This window comes from Mobula hypostoma, chromosome 9 (assembly GCF_963921235.1).
Source record: "Mobula hypostoma chromosome 9, sMobHyp1.1, whole genome shotgun sequence".
In the NCBI taxonomy this organism is placed as follows: Eukaryota; Metazoa; Chordata; class Chondrichthyes; order Myliobatiformes; family Myliobatidae; genus Mobula; species Mobula hypostoma.
Window position 1 is genome coordinate 147434224 of NC_086105.1, and position 18035 is coordinate 147452258.

The 18035-nt window shown below is 45.7% G+C and overlaps 1 protein-coding gene across 1 annotated transcript in view; it reads right to left on the bottom strand.

Moving 5' to 3' along the window:
- The window catches only part of daglb (diacylglycerol lipase, beta), a 65046-nt gene continuing 47011 nt past the window's right edge, over positions 1–18035 (bottom strand). Inside the window, exons 10-15 of the mRNA XM_063059394.1 lie at positions 16937–17017; positions 10735–10862; positions 9405–9473; positions 9235–9307; positions 8606–8859; positions 1–3141 (exon numbers count right to left, since the gene is read on the bottom strand). Of these exons, the coding sequence (XP_062915464.1) occupies positions 2943–3141; positions 8606–8859; positions 9235–9307; positions 9405–9473; positions 10735–10862; positions 16937–17017 (804 nt within the window). The 3' untranslated portion in view covers positions 1–2942. The remainder of the gene's footprint in view (positions 3142–8605; positions 8860–9234; positions 9308–9404; positions 9474–10734; positions 10863–16936; positions 17018–18035) is intronic.

An 18035-nucleotide genomic window follows, 5' to 3' on the forward strand; every position in this document is an offset into this window, starting at 1 on the left:
ACAGACCCTTCATCAGGGCAATTCGATTTGCTTAGAAAACATCGTTTGGCAACTTTATTTTGTACATTGGCTGGAATGATGTACATTGTAGTTTTCAATATTTACAGAACAGGATTAAGTATCACTTGATTCACACAGCTTTAGAATCCATTAGTGGCACTCATTGTTAAAAAAAAAGTTGTACACAAACTCTCAAACTCTTGGGCTTTGATAAATAAAGTTAGAAGCAAACTTGTCATAATCACTTATTTATGCAGATTACAAAAATCAGCTGCTTAACGAACACATGGCTACGTGCTGTGTGCTTGTGGTAATACGTTTTGCACCTTAGCCCCAGAGAAACACTGTTTTGTTTGGTTATATTCATGTACAGTTGAATGATAATTAAACTTGAGCATTGTAAAAAGTGAGTTGAGGGTGACTGAACAGGAGGGCTGGAACCAGGGTTTCTGATGTGGGCAACCTGTGATGTCAGTTGCCATAAGTACCAGCACCGAGTCTCTCAACTTCCCGTGGTGATCGCGGCTGACGCTGCCATAAGGAACAAAATGAGAAGAAGCCGAGCTGAGCAACAATGACCAACATCTGCTGGGGTAGTCAGCAGGCAGAATCTAACTGCAGCAAAAAAGTCGCTCGGTGAAGTTGTTGCGCCAAGTCACCACAACTCAAAAATGCCCCGGCCAACTCCAAGGTTCTCAGTGTTGAACTCTGCCGTGGAATGGCCCAAGCCCGGCTGTGAAAGGCGTGCTAGCAACCCCATCCCATAAAAACCCAGAACTACATAAACCCCATCCATGGGGGGGGGGGGAATGATCTTCACCGAGAGGACGTATGAATTTGTGTGGTGAAAGTGGAAGTCACAGAGCTAATCAACCTTCTACCAGCCCAGGACCCTGGCAAGCTGCTGTTGGCTCCCTATGCCCCAGTTGGGGTAATGGGCTTAAAAAACATGAAGTTGATATGCCACGTCACCACAGCTCAACAATCCCCCAGCTCCAGAGGTTCGCAGTGTTGGGAACTTTCAGTGTCCTTGGTTCAGTTCTTCATTCAGAGCAACACTACCAGAGTGCAAGGTTTTCCCACAGGCAGCTCAGCCTTGATACTTGTACCACTGGTCTACGGCACAGAACGTCCCAGCCCACACAGTCAGAACGAGTTTACTGCCAATATCCCCGCTCAGCCTGCGAGATATCGTCACAGCCAAGCAAGCTTCATGAGCTGAGACTGGCACAGGGGTCCTGTGTTAGTGTTTGACCATGGCTATTTTGACTCAATTTTCCTATTAAGAATGCTGTCTGTGATATTTCAACAGGTAAGAATGAAAAAAAAAGGCGAAGATTTCTGGGTAGAAATGCTCATGGTGAGATATATATATATATAATCTTGAATCTTAAACAATCTTGAGATGAGGATGAAAGCACAGAGGTGAAAGTTCAGGGTAGGTAGCCCATGGTGAGAGCTGTCACACAAGTCAGCAGTAAGGCACTGGAGAGTTTAAAAGCTTCCACAATCCCCACACAAACCGGTGCCCAAAGCCTCTCCACACCTTTGGTTATTGGGTCCACGGAGTGAAGCAGCAGGCAGCCAGAGGCCTGGTTTACTGTGAACAAGCATCTGCCCTCCTGGAAGCTTTGGATATCACCCCCACCTCTCCGCAGGCATGAAGACAGGGGATCAAACACCAGAAACCTCCTCGGGATCAAGATTCCTGGCCACAAGATTTCACAGGGAATGGATTGCACAATTCCCATGGCCGACGCTGGACTCCAGCACCAGAGCACTCCAGGATAGCAAATACTTCACGACATTGGCCAGTGGAAGAGTACCTGGTCCCTCGGGTACTGAGCACACAGGGTGGAGATCTCAATCCACGGGTACTGAGCACACAGGGTGGAGATCTCAATCCACGGGTACTGAAGCACACAGAGGGTGGACAAAAATAGAAACAGCACCTAACACCCGAGACAGAAGGACTCGATGCTCTGTGGCTCTACCCTGGACTGATATTACACACAAGGTTTGCAGTATCTGCAGTTTCATTCCTCCCGCCCCCCTATGAATAACTATTAAAGAGGAATTGAGCTCAGACTGGACAGTTGCCAAGGCAACAATCCCAAACAGGATCCAAAAAAGTGAAGTTCTGAGTACAGAAACTATAGTGGCACATGGCTGGAGGTTGAAGAGTGGTTACTGAATCAGAGGGGCCAGTTTTAGTAACTGCAATAATGACACAACAAACCAGCTGGATGTACAACATCTGTCTTCCTCTTGCCCTCCCCCTTGTGCATCTTAATATTCCAATTACGTTTCTTATCGCTTTTTAACTATTTAAAACTATTTCAACCTATTACTTTCCAACGAGGACACCCAGCAAGCAAAGACAACAGGGCCCACATCCCACCAGCAAGCCTCAGACCAAACTGGAAAAGGGAACATCGATCATCTCAGCCACACACCAGAGGGCTGTGAGCAGAGGAAACACACCGACCTCACTGGGCAGGGAGAGCAGGCAGTGCCTGCCCCCAAACCCATCACCAAGTTGGGACATAATTATATAAATATATATCCATCCTACAATATGGATTGATTCATTCAGGTTTATATGTTACACTACTCACATAAACTCCACTTCGAGAGATCGGAAAAGAAGTTCTGGCCTAGGACATCCTAATAGTTCTTTTTGGGAGATCTCTTCAATCTCCTCAGCTTACCATCATTACAAGGTGCTTCAGGTTAGTACAGATAATCAGATCCATTATGTTGTCCTAAGTGAATATCATCACTAATTCAGTGTCTTTATGAAAGAAAACACTCGGAACGTTGGAGACAGACGCGAGGAGCCCAATACAGAGAAACAAGCTTGTTGTGCAGGTCCCGCCGTGGCCGCGGGTTACACTGTCCAGCTCTCTCCCAGCATGCTCCACTGTCTTTAAAGGGCTCAGTTAGGCGGGGAGGGTTTCACTCGGCGTAGCGTCAGGCGAGGGGCAGAGGAGATGAGGAGTCTCTTGCGTTAGATCCTGCAGGACATTCAACAGCAAATCTGGCATGTGATCCGTTATCATCTTGGGGCTGATGAGGATCTTGCCGAAGGAAGAGGAATCGCTCCACACGGCGTGGTACTTCACCTTGGAAAAGCACAGGCTAGACGGAGACAGCGAGAGAGAGGGAGAGGAATAAATTAAGATTAAAGATTAGCTTTATTTGTCACGTGTACGGTACATCAAAACATCCAGTGAAATGTGTCGTTCGCATCAACGACCAACAGTCCGAGGAGGTGCTGAGGGCAGCCCGAAAGTGTTGCCCTGCTTTCAGCATCAACACAGCATGTCCACAACTTACTTCTGGAGTCTCCGACCAGAGGCCACAGCCTCAGAATAGGACGTCCTTTTAGAACGGAGATGAGGGGGAATTTCTTTAGCCAGATGGTGGTGAATCTGTGGAATTCACTGCCACAGGCAGCAGTGGAGGCCAAGCTGCTGGGTGTATTTAAGGTGAGGGTTGATAGGTTCTTGATTAGTCAGGGCATTCAAGGTGAAGACAGCAGAATGGGGTTGAGAAGTTAACAGATCAGCTCATGAGATGGCACAGCAGACTAGATGGACGAAATGACCTAATTCTTCCACTTCAGCTTACGCTCTTAACTTACTAACCCAAAAACCACACTCAGAATATTGTGTTCAGTTATGGTCGCCTCATCGTAGGAAAGATGTGGAGGTTTTAGAGAGGGTGCAGAGGAGATTTACTAGGATGCTCCCAGAGAGCATGTCTTATGAGGATAGGTTGAGTGAGCTGGGGTTTTCTCTTTGGAGCAAAGGAGGATGAGAGGTGACTTGATAGAGGTGGTCAAGATGATACGAGGCTTAGATTGAATGGACAGCCAGATACTTTTTCCTAGGACGGCAATATGCAATGCCAGAGAACATCGGTTTAAGGTTAGCAGAGGAAATCTTAGTAAGAAAAATGGAAGATTATGGGCTGTGCAGGAGGGAAGGTTAGATTGATTGTGGATCAAGACAACATCACTGTCTAAAGGGCAACATTGTACTATGCTAAACTGGTCTATTAGGCTTGTGCAAGAATATCTATCAAGGAACCCCACTATTCAAAGCCCCTTTCTCACTGCCATCAGGGAGCTGGTGCAGGAGCCTCAGGACCCTCACCACCAGGAACGGTTACTACCCCTCCACTATCAGGCTCTTGAACCAAAGGGGATAACCTCACTCGCTCCATCACTCATTTGCCACAACCTACAGACTCACTTTCAAGCAATCCTCATCTCATCTTCCAATATTTGTTGCTTATTTATTTATTAATCTTAATATTTTTCTCTTTCTTGCACAGTTGGTTGGTTGCCTTTAGCACATTGGTTGTTTGTCCATCTTGGGTGTGGTTTTCGTTGATCCTGTTGTGGTTTTTCCTATTTACTGAGTACGCTCACAAGAAAATGAATCTCAGGGTTCAATACGGTGACATATGTACTTTGTTAATAAATTTATTTATTTAGCGATACAGAGTCACAGCACCCAGGCAACCCCCGACAACCCCATTTTACTCAGCAGTGCAGCTGCCGTTGAACGGATTCAGGAGGCCTCATGCAGGTTCAGGAGCGAGAGGTTTTTTTTAAAAAAAAAAGGCTTTTGTAGGATTTTTGCTTTTTAATCGGCAGCACAATCACGATTCATTAGTGAGGACAAATAAAAATAAGGCAGGGAGTATTGTGTGCAGTTTTGGTCACCAAATTACAGGAAGGATATTAATAAGGTTGAAAGAGTGCAGAGAAGGTTTACAAGGATGTTGCCGGGACTTGAGAAACTCAGTTACAGAGAAAGGTTGAATAGGTTAGGACTTTATTCCCTGGAGCGTAGAAGAATGAGGGGAGATTTGATAGAGGTATATAAAATTATGATGGGTATAGATAGAGTGAATGCAAGCAGGCTTTTTCCACTGAGGCAAGGGGAGAAAGAAACCAGAGGACATGGGTTAAGGGTGAAGGGGGAAAAGTTTAAAGGGAACATTAGGGGGGCTTCTTCACACAGAGAGTGGTGGGAGTGTGGAATGAGCTGCCAGATGAAGGGGTAAATGCGGGCTCACTTTTAACATTTAAGAAAAACTTGGACAGGTACATGGATGGGAGGTGTGTGGAGGGATATGGTCCAGATGCAGGTCAGTGGGACTCGGCAGAAAAATGGTTCGGCACAGCCATGAAGGCCAAAAGGCCTGTTTCTGTGCTGTAATGTTCTACGGTTCTATGGGCAAATGGAAGCGGCCATTGTTGGTATGGACCAGTGTTAGAGTGAGGAAGCTTTGGGTCATCAGGCTTCAGTGAGAACAGGCCTGGATGAGGCAATATGTGGTAAGTTTCTTCTTTTTCATTATTCATCTGTTAGTCCATAGATACAGCAGTGAAGATGGCTCTAGGGGCTGTGTTGTGTTTTGTGTGAGATGTGGGAATTCTGGGATCCCTCCGGCCTCCCGGATAACCAGATCTGCACCAAGCTGCAGCTCCTCGGAGAACGTGTCAGGGAACTGGATCTGCAGCTCATATAGGAAACCGAGGTGGAGACAGACAGGAGCTAAAGGGAGGGAGCAGGATCGCAGGAGGCAGGTAAATGGGTGACTGTCAGGAGAGGGAAGGGAAATGGGCAGGTAGTACAGAGTATCCCTGTGGCCGTTTCCCTCAATAATAAGTACACTGTCTTGGATACTGTTGAGGGGGATGACTTACTGGGATGGAAGGGCGAGAGCAAGTAGATCTCTGGTGCTGTGGCTCAGAAGGGAAAGGGGAAAGAGAACTGCAGTAGTAATAGGGGATTCCACAGTTAGAGGAGGAGACACAAGATCCTGTGGACGTAATAGAGACACATAGATGGTATGTTGTCTCCCAGGTGACAGGGTGAGGCATGTCTTGGATCGGGTCCACGACGTTTTAAATGAGAAGGGAGAGCAGTCAGAAGTCTTGGTACATATTGGCACCAATGACGTAGCTAGGAAAAGCAAGGAGCTCCTAAAGGGAGTTAGAGAAAGATGTAAAGCAGAACCTCTGGATTGCTGCTTGTGGTATACAAATGTGTGGCTAAGAAACTGGTGCAGAGGGCAGGGGTTTCAGATTTCTGAATCATTGGGATCTCTTCTGGAGAAGGTATGACCTGTACAAAAAGGACAGGCTACAGTTGAACCTGAGGGGACCAATATCCTTGTGGGCAGGTTTGCTAGAGCTGTTGGGGAGGGATTAAACTAATTTGGCAGAGGTACGGGAATTGCAGTGATCGGGCTGAGGGTGGGGCAGTTGACATACAACAAGACTTTGAGGAAGAACAGGCAGATGATAGGGCAAAATTGCAGTCACTGGGATGAGCTGCAGTGTAACAAGGAGACAAAATTGAAAAGAGTGACAAATATAGAACAGAGGGTGTTATATTTGAATGCATGCAATGTACAGAATAAGGCTGATGATCTTGTAGTGCAGTTAGAGATCGTCAGGTATGATGGTGTGGGCATCTCCGAGTCGTGGCTGAAAGATTATAGTTGGGAACTTAACGTCCAAGGACTCAGATTGTTTGAAAGGACAGGCAGGTAGGTAGAGGGTGTGGTGTGGCTCTGTTGGTAAAAAAGTAAAATCAAATCCTTAGAAAGAGGTGACATAGGATTGGAAGATGTAGAATCCTTGTGGATAGTTAAGAAACTGCAAGGGTAAAAAGATCCTGATGGGAGTTATATTCAGGCCTCCGAACAGGGACGACAGACGACCAGGAATAGCTGGAGTTCCTGGGAGCGTTCGGAAGGCACAGGTTCCAAAGATGAAGTAGTATTCTAAAGGCTGTGGCTGACAAAACCAACGCGAAGGCAAAAGAGAGGGCATACAAGCAAGCAAGAATTAGTGGTAAGTTAGAGGACTGGGAAGCTTTTAAAAACCAATAGTAAGCAATGAAAAAGCCACAAGGGGGAAAAAGATGAAATATGAAGGTAAACAAACCAACAATATCAAAGAGGATGCCAGGATTTTTTTTCAGATATACACTGCCTATAAAAGTATTCAGACCCCTTGGAAGTTTTCATGTTTTATTTTTTTACAACATTGAATCACAGTGGATTTAATTTGGCTTTTTTGACACCAATAAACAGAAAAAGACTCTTTTGTGTCAAAGTGAAAACAGATCTCTAAAGAGTAATCTAAATTAATTACAAATATAAAACACAAAATAATTGATTGCATAAATATTCACCTCTATTAACATGACACACCAAATCATCACTAGTGCAGGCAATTGGTTTTAGAAATCAATCTAAAACCCACCATGTGCAGTCAAAGTGTTTCAGTGCTGTGGGGTTACTTCACTGCAGCAGGCCGCAGAAGGCTTGTGAAGGTAGGGGGTAAAATGAATGAGTAAAATACAGGAAAATCCTGGAGGAAAACCTGATGCAGTCAGCAAGAGAACTGCAACTTGGGAGACTTGTTTTCCAGCAAGACAATGACCCCAAGCATAGAACCAAAACTACACAGGAATAGGTTAAAAAACAACAAAGTTAATGCCCTGGAGTGTCCTAGTCAGAGTCCAGACCTCAATCCAATTGAGGATTTGTGGTTGGACTTGAAAAAGGCTGTTCCCTCATGATCTTCATGCAATCTGATAGAGTTTGAACAGTCTTGTAAAGAAGAATAGGGAAAGATAACAGTTTCCAGATGTGCAAAGGTGTGTCTACTAAATACTGACTTGAAGGGGGTAAATACTTATATAATCTATTATTTTGTTTGTGGTTTATATTTGTAATTAACTTAAATCACTTTGTAGAGATCTGTTTTTGCTTTGACACGAAAGAGTCTTTTTCTGTTGATCAGTGCCAAAAAAGAAGCCAAATTAAATCCACTATGATTCAATGTGGTAACACAATAAAACATGAAAACTTCCAAGGGGTAAATACTTTTTATAGGCAGTGTACAAAGAGTGAAGAGGTGAGGGTGGATATTAGAACATTGGAAAATGACGTTGGAGAGGTGGTAATAGGGGACAAGGAAATGACAGATGAACTGAGTAAATATTTTGCACCAGTCTTCACTGTGGAAGACAACAGCAGTATACCGGAAGTTTGAGAACGTTAGCGGGCAGAGTGAGTGCAGTAGTAATTACTAGGAAGAAGGTGCTCAGGAAATTGAAAGGTCTGAAGGTAGATAAATTACCTGGATTAGATGGACTACACCCCAGGGTTCTGAAAGAGGTGGCTGAAGATATTGTGGACGCTTTAGTAATGATCTTTCAAGAATCAATAGATTCTGGCATGGTTCCGGAGGTCTGGAAAATTGCAAATGTCACTCCGCTCTTCAAGAAGGGAGGGTGGCAGGTTAGCCGGATCTCAGATGTGGGGAAGATGTTGAAGTCGATTAAGGATGTGATTTCATGGTGTTTGGAGCACATGATAAAATAGGTCAAAGTCAGCATTCACACTGATTCTCCTCAATCTTGCCTGACGAATCTGTTAGAATTCTTTGAGGAAATAACAACCAGGTGAGATGAAGGAGAATCGGCGAATGCTATGTACTTGGAATTTGGCCACTCGGGGCCCATCTTGAACTTGGACTGAAGACAGTGAAGTGGAATGGCTAACTCACCATCCGGTGCTGGTCTCCTCCCTGATGTGAATGACCCTTCCCGGCAGGAAGAGGGGCGGCCCTCGGAAGGGCGATCCCGGAGGCGACACGTCGGAGGTGAAGCTACTGGAATTGGAGTGGCCGCCCCGCAGGGTGTGCTCAGCCAGCAGCGGCTGGGTCAGCTGGGCCCGGGGCTCTCTGTCCAGCTCGGTGGGGAAGCCTCCCGGGTCTCCGCCGAAGACTTCGTACCAGCAGCCCCGCAGGAGAATCTGATACTGGAGGGGAGAACAGTTAATGAGGCAAGATCTCCCTCAGTTATGTCATAGAGCACTAAAGCATCGGTTAGAGAATAACAAAATTGGGATAAGTATGTATAGATAGAGTAAATGCAATCAGGTTTTCCCACTGAGGCTGACACACTAGTCAGAATAAAGTTTAATATCACAGACAGATGTTGTGAAATTTGTGGTTTTGCAGCAGCGGGACTTCTGAAATACTTAATAATAAAAACTTCTAAATTACAACTGAGTGGCAGGTGAAGGAGGGTATAAGATGCTCCCTCCCTTCGCTTGCCTGCAGGTCACCTGTAACACCTGCTCACACCTCCACCCACCCAGGGTCACGTGAGGCCACGGTGAACACCTCAATACCTTGGGCCGGTTGCAGTGAGCGACAATCCGCAGTATCCGTTTCTTCAGATCCTCGACGTTGGGCAGGCTCAGCCTGGGCAAGAGGAAATGAAAGCAGGTGTCAGGACAGCAGTCGGGGTACCCGAGCACAAAACCAGCTGAGCTGAAGCGTGTGGAAGTGGTGAACTCACCTTGGGATGAGATCCCTGCCCAAAACGACAGACAGGACAAACCCTCTGCTGTAATCGGCCAGCGCTTTGCTGTAAAACAAAACCAGTTTCCCTGCGTTAGCACGGAGGCGAAGATTGCAGCTGCCATTGGTTTATTTAGTAACAGACCACTCTGGCCCTGCCCAGTGCCTGACGAACCCAATTCAGCCCTAACCTGATCACAGGACAATTAGCAACAACCAATTAGCTTACCCAGCAAGACCTTGGGCTGTAGGAGGAAACTGGAGCACCTGGGGGAATGTATTGACTCCTTACAGATGACACTGGAATTGTACCCCAAAGCCCTGAGCTGTAATTGCATTGTGCTAATGGCCGCGCTACTGTGGAACCCAACTTGTTAACTCTGATGGAAAAGAATGAGGCAGACGCCCTTGGTAAATCTGGATTCCGGAGGAACCATGTTCAGATGAGGGGTGAGGTTAAAGAGATTGGCTTTATTTGTCACACGTACATCGAAACAGAGTCAGTGAAATGTGCATCGACAAGCAACACAGTCCGAGGATGTGCTGGGGGAAGCCACAAGTGTTGCCATAATTCCAGTGCCAACAGAGCACATCCACAACTCTAATCCTAAACCAGGTTCCATTATGTACAGCTACAGGGATGGGAAGGGTAGAGGGATATGGTCTATATTATAATAAATAAAATTAATATATAGTGCAAAAGAGGAATAGTGAGGTACAGTTCATGAACCCTTCATAGATCTGATGGCAGAAACTGCTCCTGAATTGTTGAGTGTGTGCCTTCAGGCTCCTGTACCTCCTCCCTGATGGTAGCAGTGAGAAGAGGGCACGTCCCGGGAGATAGGGGTCCTTAATGATGGAATAATAATAATTTTCAGGTGAATCTGCAGAAAGGCACAATATTAAACATCACTAGAACAGTCTGAATGTTCCTAGCAATTGAGAAATGAGTGTGCTTGGCCTCAGATTTTACCAGCTTGAGCTGAGAAATAGTAAAAATACAATAATAATAATGGATTAACGTTAATGTTTAACGATGAACTAGCCAGGGGCCTGTTTCTATGACTGTACCCAGTTACAATTCCACAATCGACCCAAGACAAGCACAGAGTCCCCAAGTTAACATCAACTAGGACCATAAGTCAAAAGAGCAGAATTTGGCCATTTGGTCCATCGAGTCTGCTCTGCCGATTTATTACCCCCCTCTACCCCATTCTCCCTGTAACCCTCGATCAGGAGCCTATCAGCCTGCGCTCCAACCGGATGTGGCCACACAGAGTGCCCGAGTAACCGCGGGATGTCCCACGTGCGTTTGTCCCTTGCCTCACCTCAGCAGCCCTCCTGGCGGCGAGAAGGCGTAGCAGCGCAGCGTCGGGAATGAGGCGTGGAGCATGATGGCGAGGACAGCGGCGGCGCCTGCACCCAGACTGTGACCGGTCACCACCAACTTGTACTCCTAAGGAGAGACGCAGGCTTAGTCTGACAGCACACAACAGATTCCGATTCCTTTACTTATCACACGGACATCGAAACAGTGAGATGTGCCGTTTGCAACCCTAAACAACACAACCTAACAGTGAGCTGGGGGCAGCCTCACCCACATTCTGGCGTCAAAGGTCCATGCCCACAATGCTCGGAACAACGGAAGCAACAACAGCAGCAAAACAAACCCCTTCGACTGAGGAGGCCAAATCGTTTGGTCTATTTAAATGGACATTGTGATCAGTAAGGGTGTTAAAGATTATGGGGAGAAGGCACAGGTGAATGGGGTTGAGAGGGATAATAAATCAGACATGTTGGAATGGTAGTGCAGACTTGATGGACTGAATGGCCTAATTCTGATTTTGTGTTTTATGATCTTCCTCACCCCACAACCATCACCCAGCCCCACTCACTCATACAGTCAGGCATCCAACCACAGGACAAGCGACCCCCACCCCCCCAGTGGCCTCGCAGCCCTCTGACCACCCCCTCCCCCCACCCCGAGTGACCTTGCAGACGTCAGCCCTCTGACCCCACCTCCCCAGTGGCCTCGAAGTTGTTGGGCCTCCGAATCCCCCCTCCCCACCCAAAATGGCCTTGCAGATGTCGGGCCTCTGACTTCCCCAACAGACTGGCAGACTTCTGGCCTGATTCCCTAGTGGGCTTGCCAGCTCACCGGCCCTCAGTCACCCTTCCTGCAAGGACCTCTGATCTCAGAACCCGCTGGCCTGGGGGACAGGGGCTTGCTGACTTGGAAGCTGGGGAGGGCCCATCAATCCTTGTCCACACTGGTTGGCATCCGACATCCGTCCATGGGGATCACTGGCCTTTGGACTGGACTCTGGCCTAACCCCAAACTGATCCACATCTCTGACCCTTGAACCTAACTTGAACCCTAATTCCTCCACAAAACCATTATAAACTACTGTACCTCCGAGCTACAACCCAAGTCAGAGTAAACGGCCCAGACCAGGCTGTCACGAGGATCTCACACCAAGGGGAAGGCAGACCCCGGAAACAGAAGGTTCTGGAATTGCTTCCTGTCTCACAGCACCCGGCTGTGGGTCACTGTCACAGGCAAGAAATCCACTTTCATGGGCAACACACGCAAAATGCAGCCGCGATGGAGATGAAGAAAGAGCCGACACTTCCAGCTGAAGCTCTTCATCCGGACCGGAAAGGAAGGGGGAAGAAGCCAGAATATGGTGGGGGGAGGGAGGACAAGTTGGCAGGTGATGGGTGAAACCAGGTGAGGGAGAAGGTGGGTGGGTAGATGGAGTAAGAAACAGGGAGGTAATAGGTCAAAAGGGTAAAGGGCTGGAGGAGGAGGCAGGAGAGGAGACTTGACGTTGGGAGAAAGGGGAGGGGGGAAACCAGAGGAGAGGAGATGGGCAGGTGAAGAATAAGGACGAGAGGGGAACCAGAACAGGAAATGGAAAAGAGGGAGGAGGGAAAATTACTGGAAGTTGGAGAAATCGATGTTCATGCCTGATACGGGCAGCAGGCTGAGGGTAGCAGACACCAACAGAATCAACAAACTCATTCGTAAGGCCAGTGATGCTGTGGGGATGGAACTAGACTCTCTCACGGTGGGGTCTGAAAAGAGGATGCTGTCTAAGTTGCATGCCATCTTGGTCAATGTCTCCCATCCACTACATAATGTACTGGGTGGGCACAGGAGTACATTCAGCCAGAGACTCATTCCACCGAGATGCAACACAGAGTGTCATAGGAAGTCATTCCTGCCTGTGGCCATCAAACTTTACAACTCCTCCCTTGGAGGGTCAGACAATAGGCTGGTCCTGGACTTATTTCCTGGCATAATTTACATATTACTATTTAACTATTTATGGTTTTATTACTGTTTTATTATTTATGGTGCAACTGTAATGAAAACCAATTTCCCTTGGGATCAATAAAGTATGACTATAGACAAAAGGACTAGTTTCGATAGGCACCTTGGTCAGTGTAGCTGAATTGGGCTGAAGGGCCTGTTTCTGTCCTATACAACTCTATGAATCTGTAAACAGGAGGATTAAATGCCTATTCCCTTCCCTTCCCTCCCCGAGCAGCAAGTGAACACTACGGGGAAAATCTGCTGCTGGCCTTACACTTCTGGTTGTCTGTACTACTGCTACAGAGGGTGCTGGATACGGCCCAGTTCACACAGGGAAAGCCCTCCCCATCACTGAGCACATCTACAAGCAGCAGTGCCACAGGAAAGCGGCCTCCATCATCAGGGTCTCCCACCATCCAGGCCACTACCACCACCAGAGAGGAGGTACAGGAGCCTTCGGTCCCACACCACCAGGTTCAGGAGCAGTTATTACCCCTCAACCAGCATGGATAATTTCAATCACCTCAACTCTGCACTGATTCCACAACCTAAGGACTCACTTTCAAGGACCCTTCACGATTTATGTTCTCAGTATTAATGTTTATAGTTGCATGATTTGTCTTCTTCTGCGCACTGGTTGTTTCTGTTTTTAATTATATTTCGTGTTACAGGCCCTTCCAGCCCACTAAGCCATCCAACTACACCCATCTGATCAATTAACCCTGGAACATCTGGACAGCAAACGTGCATACATCAGGATGCTCTTTATCGATTACAGTTCAGCATATAACACCATCTTCCCCTCAAATCTAATCAGTAAACTCCAATGGGTTTCAATACCCCTTACGCAATTGGATCCTGGATTTGATAGAGGTGTACAAGATAATAAGAGGAATAGATAGAGTGGATAGCCAGTGCCTCTTCCCCAGGGTGCCACTGCTCAGTACAAGAGGACATGGCTTTAAGGTAAGGGGTGGGAAGTTGAAGGGGGATATTAGAGGAAGGTTTTTTACTCAGAGAGTGGTTGGTGCGTGGAATGCACTGCCTGAGTCAGTGGTGGAGGCAGATACACTAGTGAAGTTTAGGAGACTACTAGACAAGTATATGGAGGAATTTAAGGTGGGTTATATGGGAGGCAGGGTTTGAGGGTCGGCACAACATTGTGGGCCGAAGGGCCTGTACTGTGCTGTACTACTCTATGTTCTATTTCTTCACTTGAAGACCCCATTCAGTCCGGATTGGCGAAAACATCTCCACAATCTCCATCAGCGCAGGGGCACCACAGGACGTGCACCTTGCCCCCTGCTGTACTCACTTCACACCTATGACTGTGTGGTTAAGTACAGCTCCAACTCCAGATACAGGTTTGCTGATTGTGGGCTGTATCAAAGGGGGCCATGAGTCAGCACTGAAGAGGGGGACTGAAAACCTGGCTGAGTGCTGTAATAACAACAACCTCTCACTCAATGTCAATGAACTGACTGTAGATAACACACACAAAGTGCTGGAGGAACTCAGAAGGCCAACTGATTGTAGACTGCAGGAGAGGGAAACCAGAGGTATATGAGCCAGTAATCAGAGGAGCGGGGTGAAGGGGGTCAATAACTTTAAAATTCCTGGGTGTCACTATCTCACAGAACTGTCCTGGACCCATCAGATAGATATAGTTGCAAAGAAAGCACGAAAGCACCTCCACTTCCTCAGGAGTCTGTGGACGTTCAGCATGTCATCGAAAACCTCGGCAAACTTCTAGAGATGTGTGGTGGAAACTGTGCTGACTGGCTGCATTACAGCCTGCTATGGGAACACCAATGCCTTTGAGCAGTTGTGGATTTGGCCCAGTATATCATGTTGAACACATCTACATGAAACGTTGCTGTCGAAAAGCAGCATCCGTTGTCAATGATCCTCACCACCCAGGCCATGCTCTTTCCTCACTGCTGCCTTTGGGTAGGAGGTACAGGTAACTCAAGACTCTCAGCACCAGGTTCAAGAACAGTTACTACCTTTCAACCATCAGGCCCTTGAACAAAAGGGGATAACTACACTCATTTAAGGATTATTACCTTGTTATTTCATGCTCGTTACTTACTGCTATTTATTTGTCCACATTTGCAGAGTTTGTTTACAGATCCTGTTCTATAGATTTGCTGAGTATGCCACTGAAGAATCTCAGGGTTGTATGTGGTAGCATGATAGTAAATTTTACCCTGAACTTGTAAACCAGGTCTGTTTGGAATGTGCAGAGCACCCGGAGGAAGCCCATGCGGTCACAGGGAGAACTTACAAACTTCTCACAGGCAGCAGGATTTGAACCCGGCTTGCTGGCGCCGTAAAGCATTCCGCTAACCACTACGCTACTGTGCCGCGGTAATGTAGTTTTTCATAAATTCTATTGTATTTCTTCAATTTCCAGTAATTGCCCCTGGAAATGAATCTCAAGGTAGTCTATGGTGACAGATATGTACTTTGATAATAAATTTACTTTGAATTTGGACTTAAACTGAAGCAATCATTCTTGGGGCCACCGCAGTACCACAGCGGTTTATACAACACTACTACAGCTCGGGTGTCGGAATCCAGATTTCAATCCCAGCGTCGCCTGTACCTCCTCCCCGAGGAACGTGTGGGTTTTCTCCAGGTGTTCTGGTGTCCTCTCACCGCCTAAAGATGTACCGGTTAGTAGGTTAATTGATCATTGTAAATTGTCCAGTGATTAGGTTGGGGTTAAATTAGGGTTGTCGAGGGTTGCTAGGGTGGTGTGGCTCGAAGGGTTCTGCGCTTAGACAGAAAGTCTCTTTGCATGCAGAATGATCATAAATAACTCCTTCAGTGCAGCAAGGTACATAGGTTAACATTCAGCTGCTTAAAGGGAAGTCCCTTAAAGAAATTCCAGGAAGCTCTCCACAAAGGAATTGGTTTAATCATTTACAGACCACACTAAGGACGAACAGAATACAAAGACATGAGGAGTTTCAGGAACTGGATAACTTGGGCCTGCAGTCAAATGAAGGCCTGGTTTCGTGTTTATAGGGGTTGCCAGGAGAGTGACCTGACCTTTTAAATTCAGGTATAGAACCAGAATAAAGAGTTCTTTTTTAAAAAAATAATTATCCATGTTACACTAAGATCTAATATCCTCCCCCAAGAGGATGTGAACACAGATTTAATGGCTGTTTACAGCAGGCATTTTAAGTACTTGAAGATCATAGGGCAGTTGACTGGCGGGGAGGCAAAGAGTAGGATTAACTGGAGGCCCAGAGGCAGCCTGTCTTGTGATTGGAGGAGAAGGAGAGCGTGTGGGGGGGGAAGAGGAGGAGGGAGAAAGAGAGAGAGAGAATGAGAGAACATTCAATTATAAAGAATAATAAAAAAAATAAAGTTAGAGGCCAGAGTACAAGTGTGGAATATAATGTGCATAAATCCATGAATACCAGCATGTACTTGGAATGAAATCAGCATGATAAAAGGTGGTTTAAAGTGTTCACGGTGCGGTGCAGTAACAGGGGTAATAATTAGAGGAGGGAGAGGGGCTAACTAGATTAACTGCCTGGGGGAAGAAACTTTTAAGATGGAGTGAAACTTTTAAGATGGAGTGAAATTTTTGTTTTAATAGCTTCGTAATGCTTTCCAGAAGGGAGCTTAGGAAAAGGCAGTTTGCAGAGTAGGTAGTGTCCATAATGACTTTTCCTGCCCAGTTCATTGTCCTGGACACATGCAAGTGTAGACTGCCTCAGTGACCTTTTCTGTAGACCTAACAGTTTGCTTAGTTTTCATACACTGTGAGAGGACGCTGCACTAAACCAGACAGGGAATAGCTGATGTGAGGATGCTTTCTATGATGGCAGTGTAGAATTGCACCAGTGCGTTCCGGGGAAGGTGGAATTTTATCTATCGTACAGTCACTGACAGAGAATGCTGTCATGCAGCTGTTGTACACAAAGACAACACTGCAGGCAGGCAAGGACAGGCAGAACAATTCACAACCTTTTCAGTAAGGAAACGACATTAACAACAATGTGTTTTCCTTAAAACAGGATCTGTGGATATCCTGCACTGACAGTGAAGAGAGCTCAAATAAACTTTGTTGGAACTGCAATTTGAGCTACAAAAGTGAACAAGATCCTGTCTGAACTCTCCCAGTTATGCACACCCAGCTATTCACAATAAACAGGCTAGGCAGGATGAAGATTTAACATTGACAGACTCACAGGAGCAACTGCAAAGGCTTGACTCAAAATCCCGTCGTTCATCAGCTTCTTGTAGATATAAGTGGCCGCCTGGAGGATGCCCTGGAAAGAAACAGTTTCTGTGGGTTAGTTAATTGTGACAAGCCACAGAGACTCCAATGAATGAATGATTGAAATTTATTTTGGTCAGTACAAACATAACAAAAAAGCATAATTTTCAACAATGATTTCATAGGACAAAATTACAACAGAAAAACATAGATATTCTTTAAAACAGACTGAAAGGGTGCAGGCTGAAGCTACAGCTTATTACACTTACCCCTCTTACTTATACAACAACATAATTGGCGTCAATCATCACATCCAAACAAAAAAATTTCATAATCTTTTAACACAAAATCCAACTCCAAGTGTCCTGACGAAGGGTCTCGGCCCGAAACATTGACTGTACCTCTTCCTAGAGATGCTGCCTGGCCTGCTGCATTCACCAGCAACTTTTATGTGTGTTGCTTGAAATTCCGGCATCTGCAGTTTTCGTGTCCAAGTATCATTTATTTACATTACTCCCATTCATTTTAAATCATGTATTTTATATGTGTTCATTAAATTATTTTTAAATAATTTTTTTAAACTTGTTAAGTGTGGTGCATGTTTTTAAATTCTCACTACAACTGTTCCATTGATTCACCCTCTGACTGAAATACAATGATTTTTTACATTTCTTATCCTTTGTTTTTGAAATATACATGTTCCTCTCAAATCATGTTGACCTTCTCTCATTTTAAACAATCTTTGGATACTTTGTGGTAGCTGTCCATTTTTTACTTTATACATAATTTGTATTATTTTAAAATCTACAAAATCTCTGAATTTTAAAGTGTTTAGTTGAATAAACAGTAGATTGGTTGGCTCATAATAACTTGTGTTATTTATAATTTGTATGACTTTCTTTTGGAGTAGAAAAATTGAGTTTGTATTTGTTTTGTATGTATTTCCCCATCCCTCTACACAATAAGTCATGTATGGGACTATAAGTGAACAGTATACTGTAATGTATACAAAGATTCCTGATTTAAGAAATCTTGTGCTTTGTAGAGTATTGCAATAGATTTTGACATTT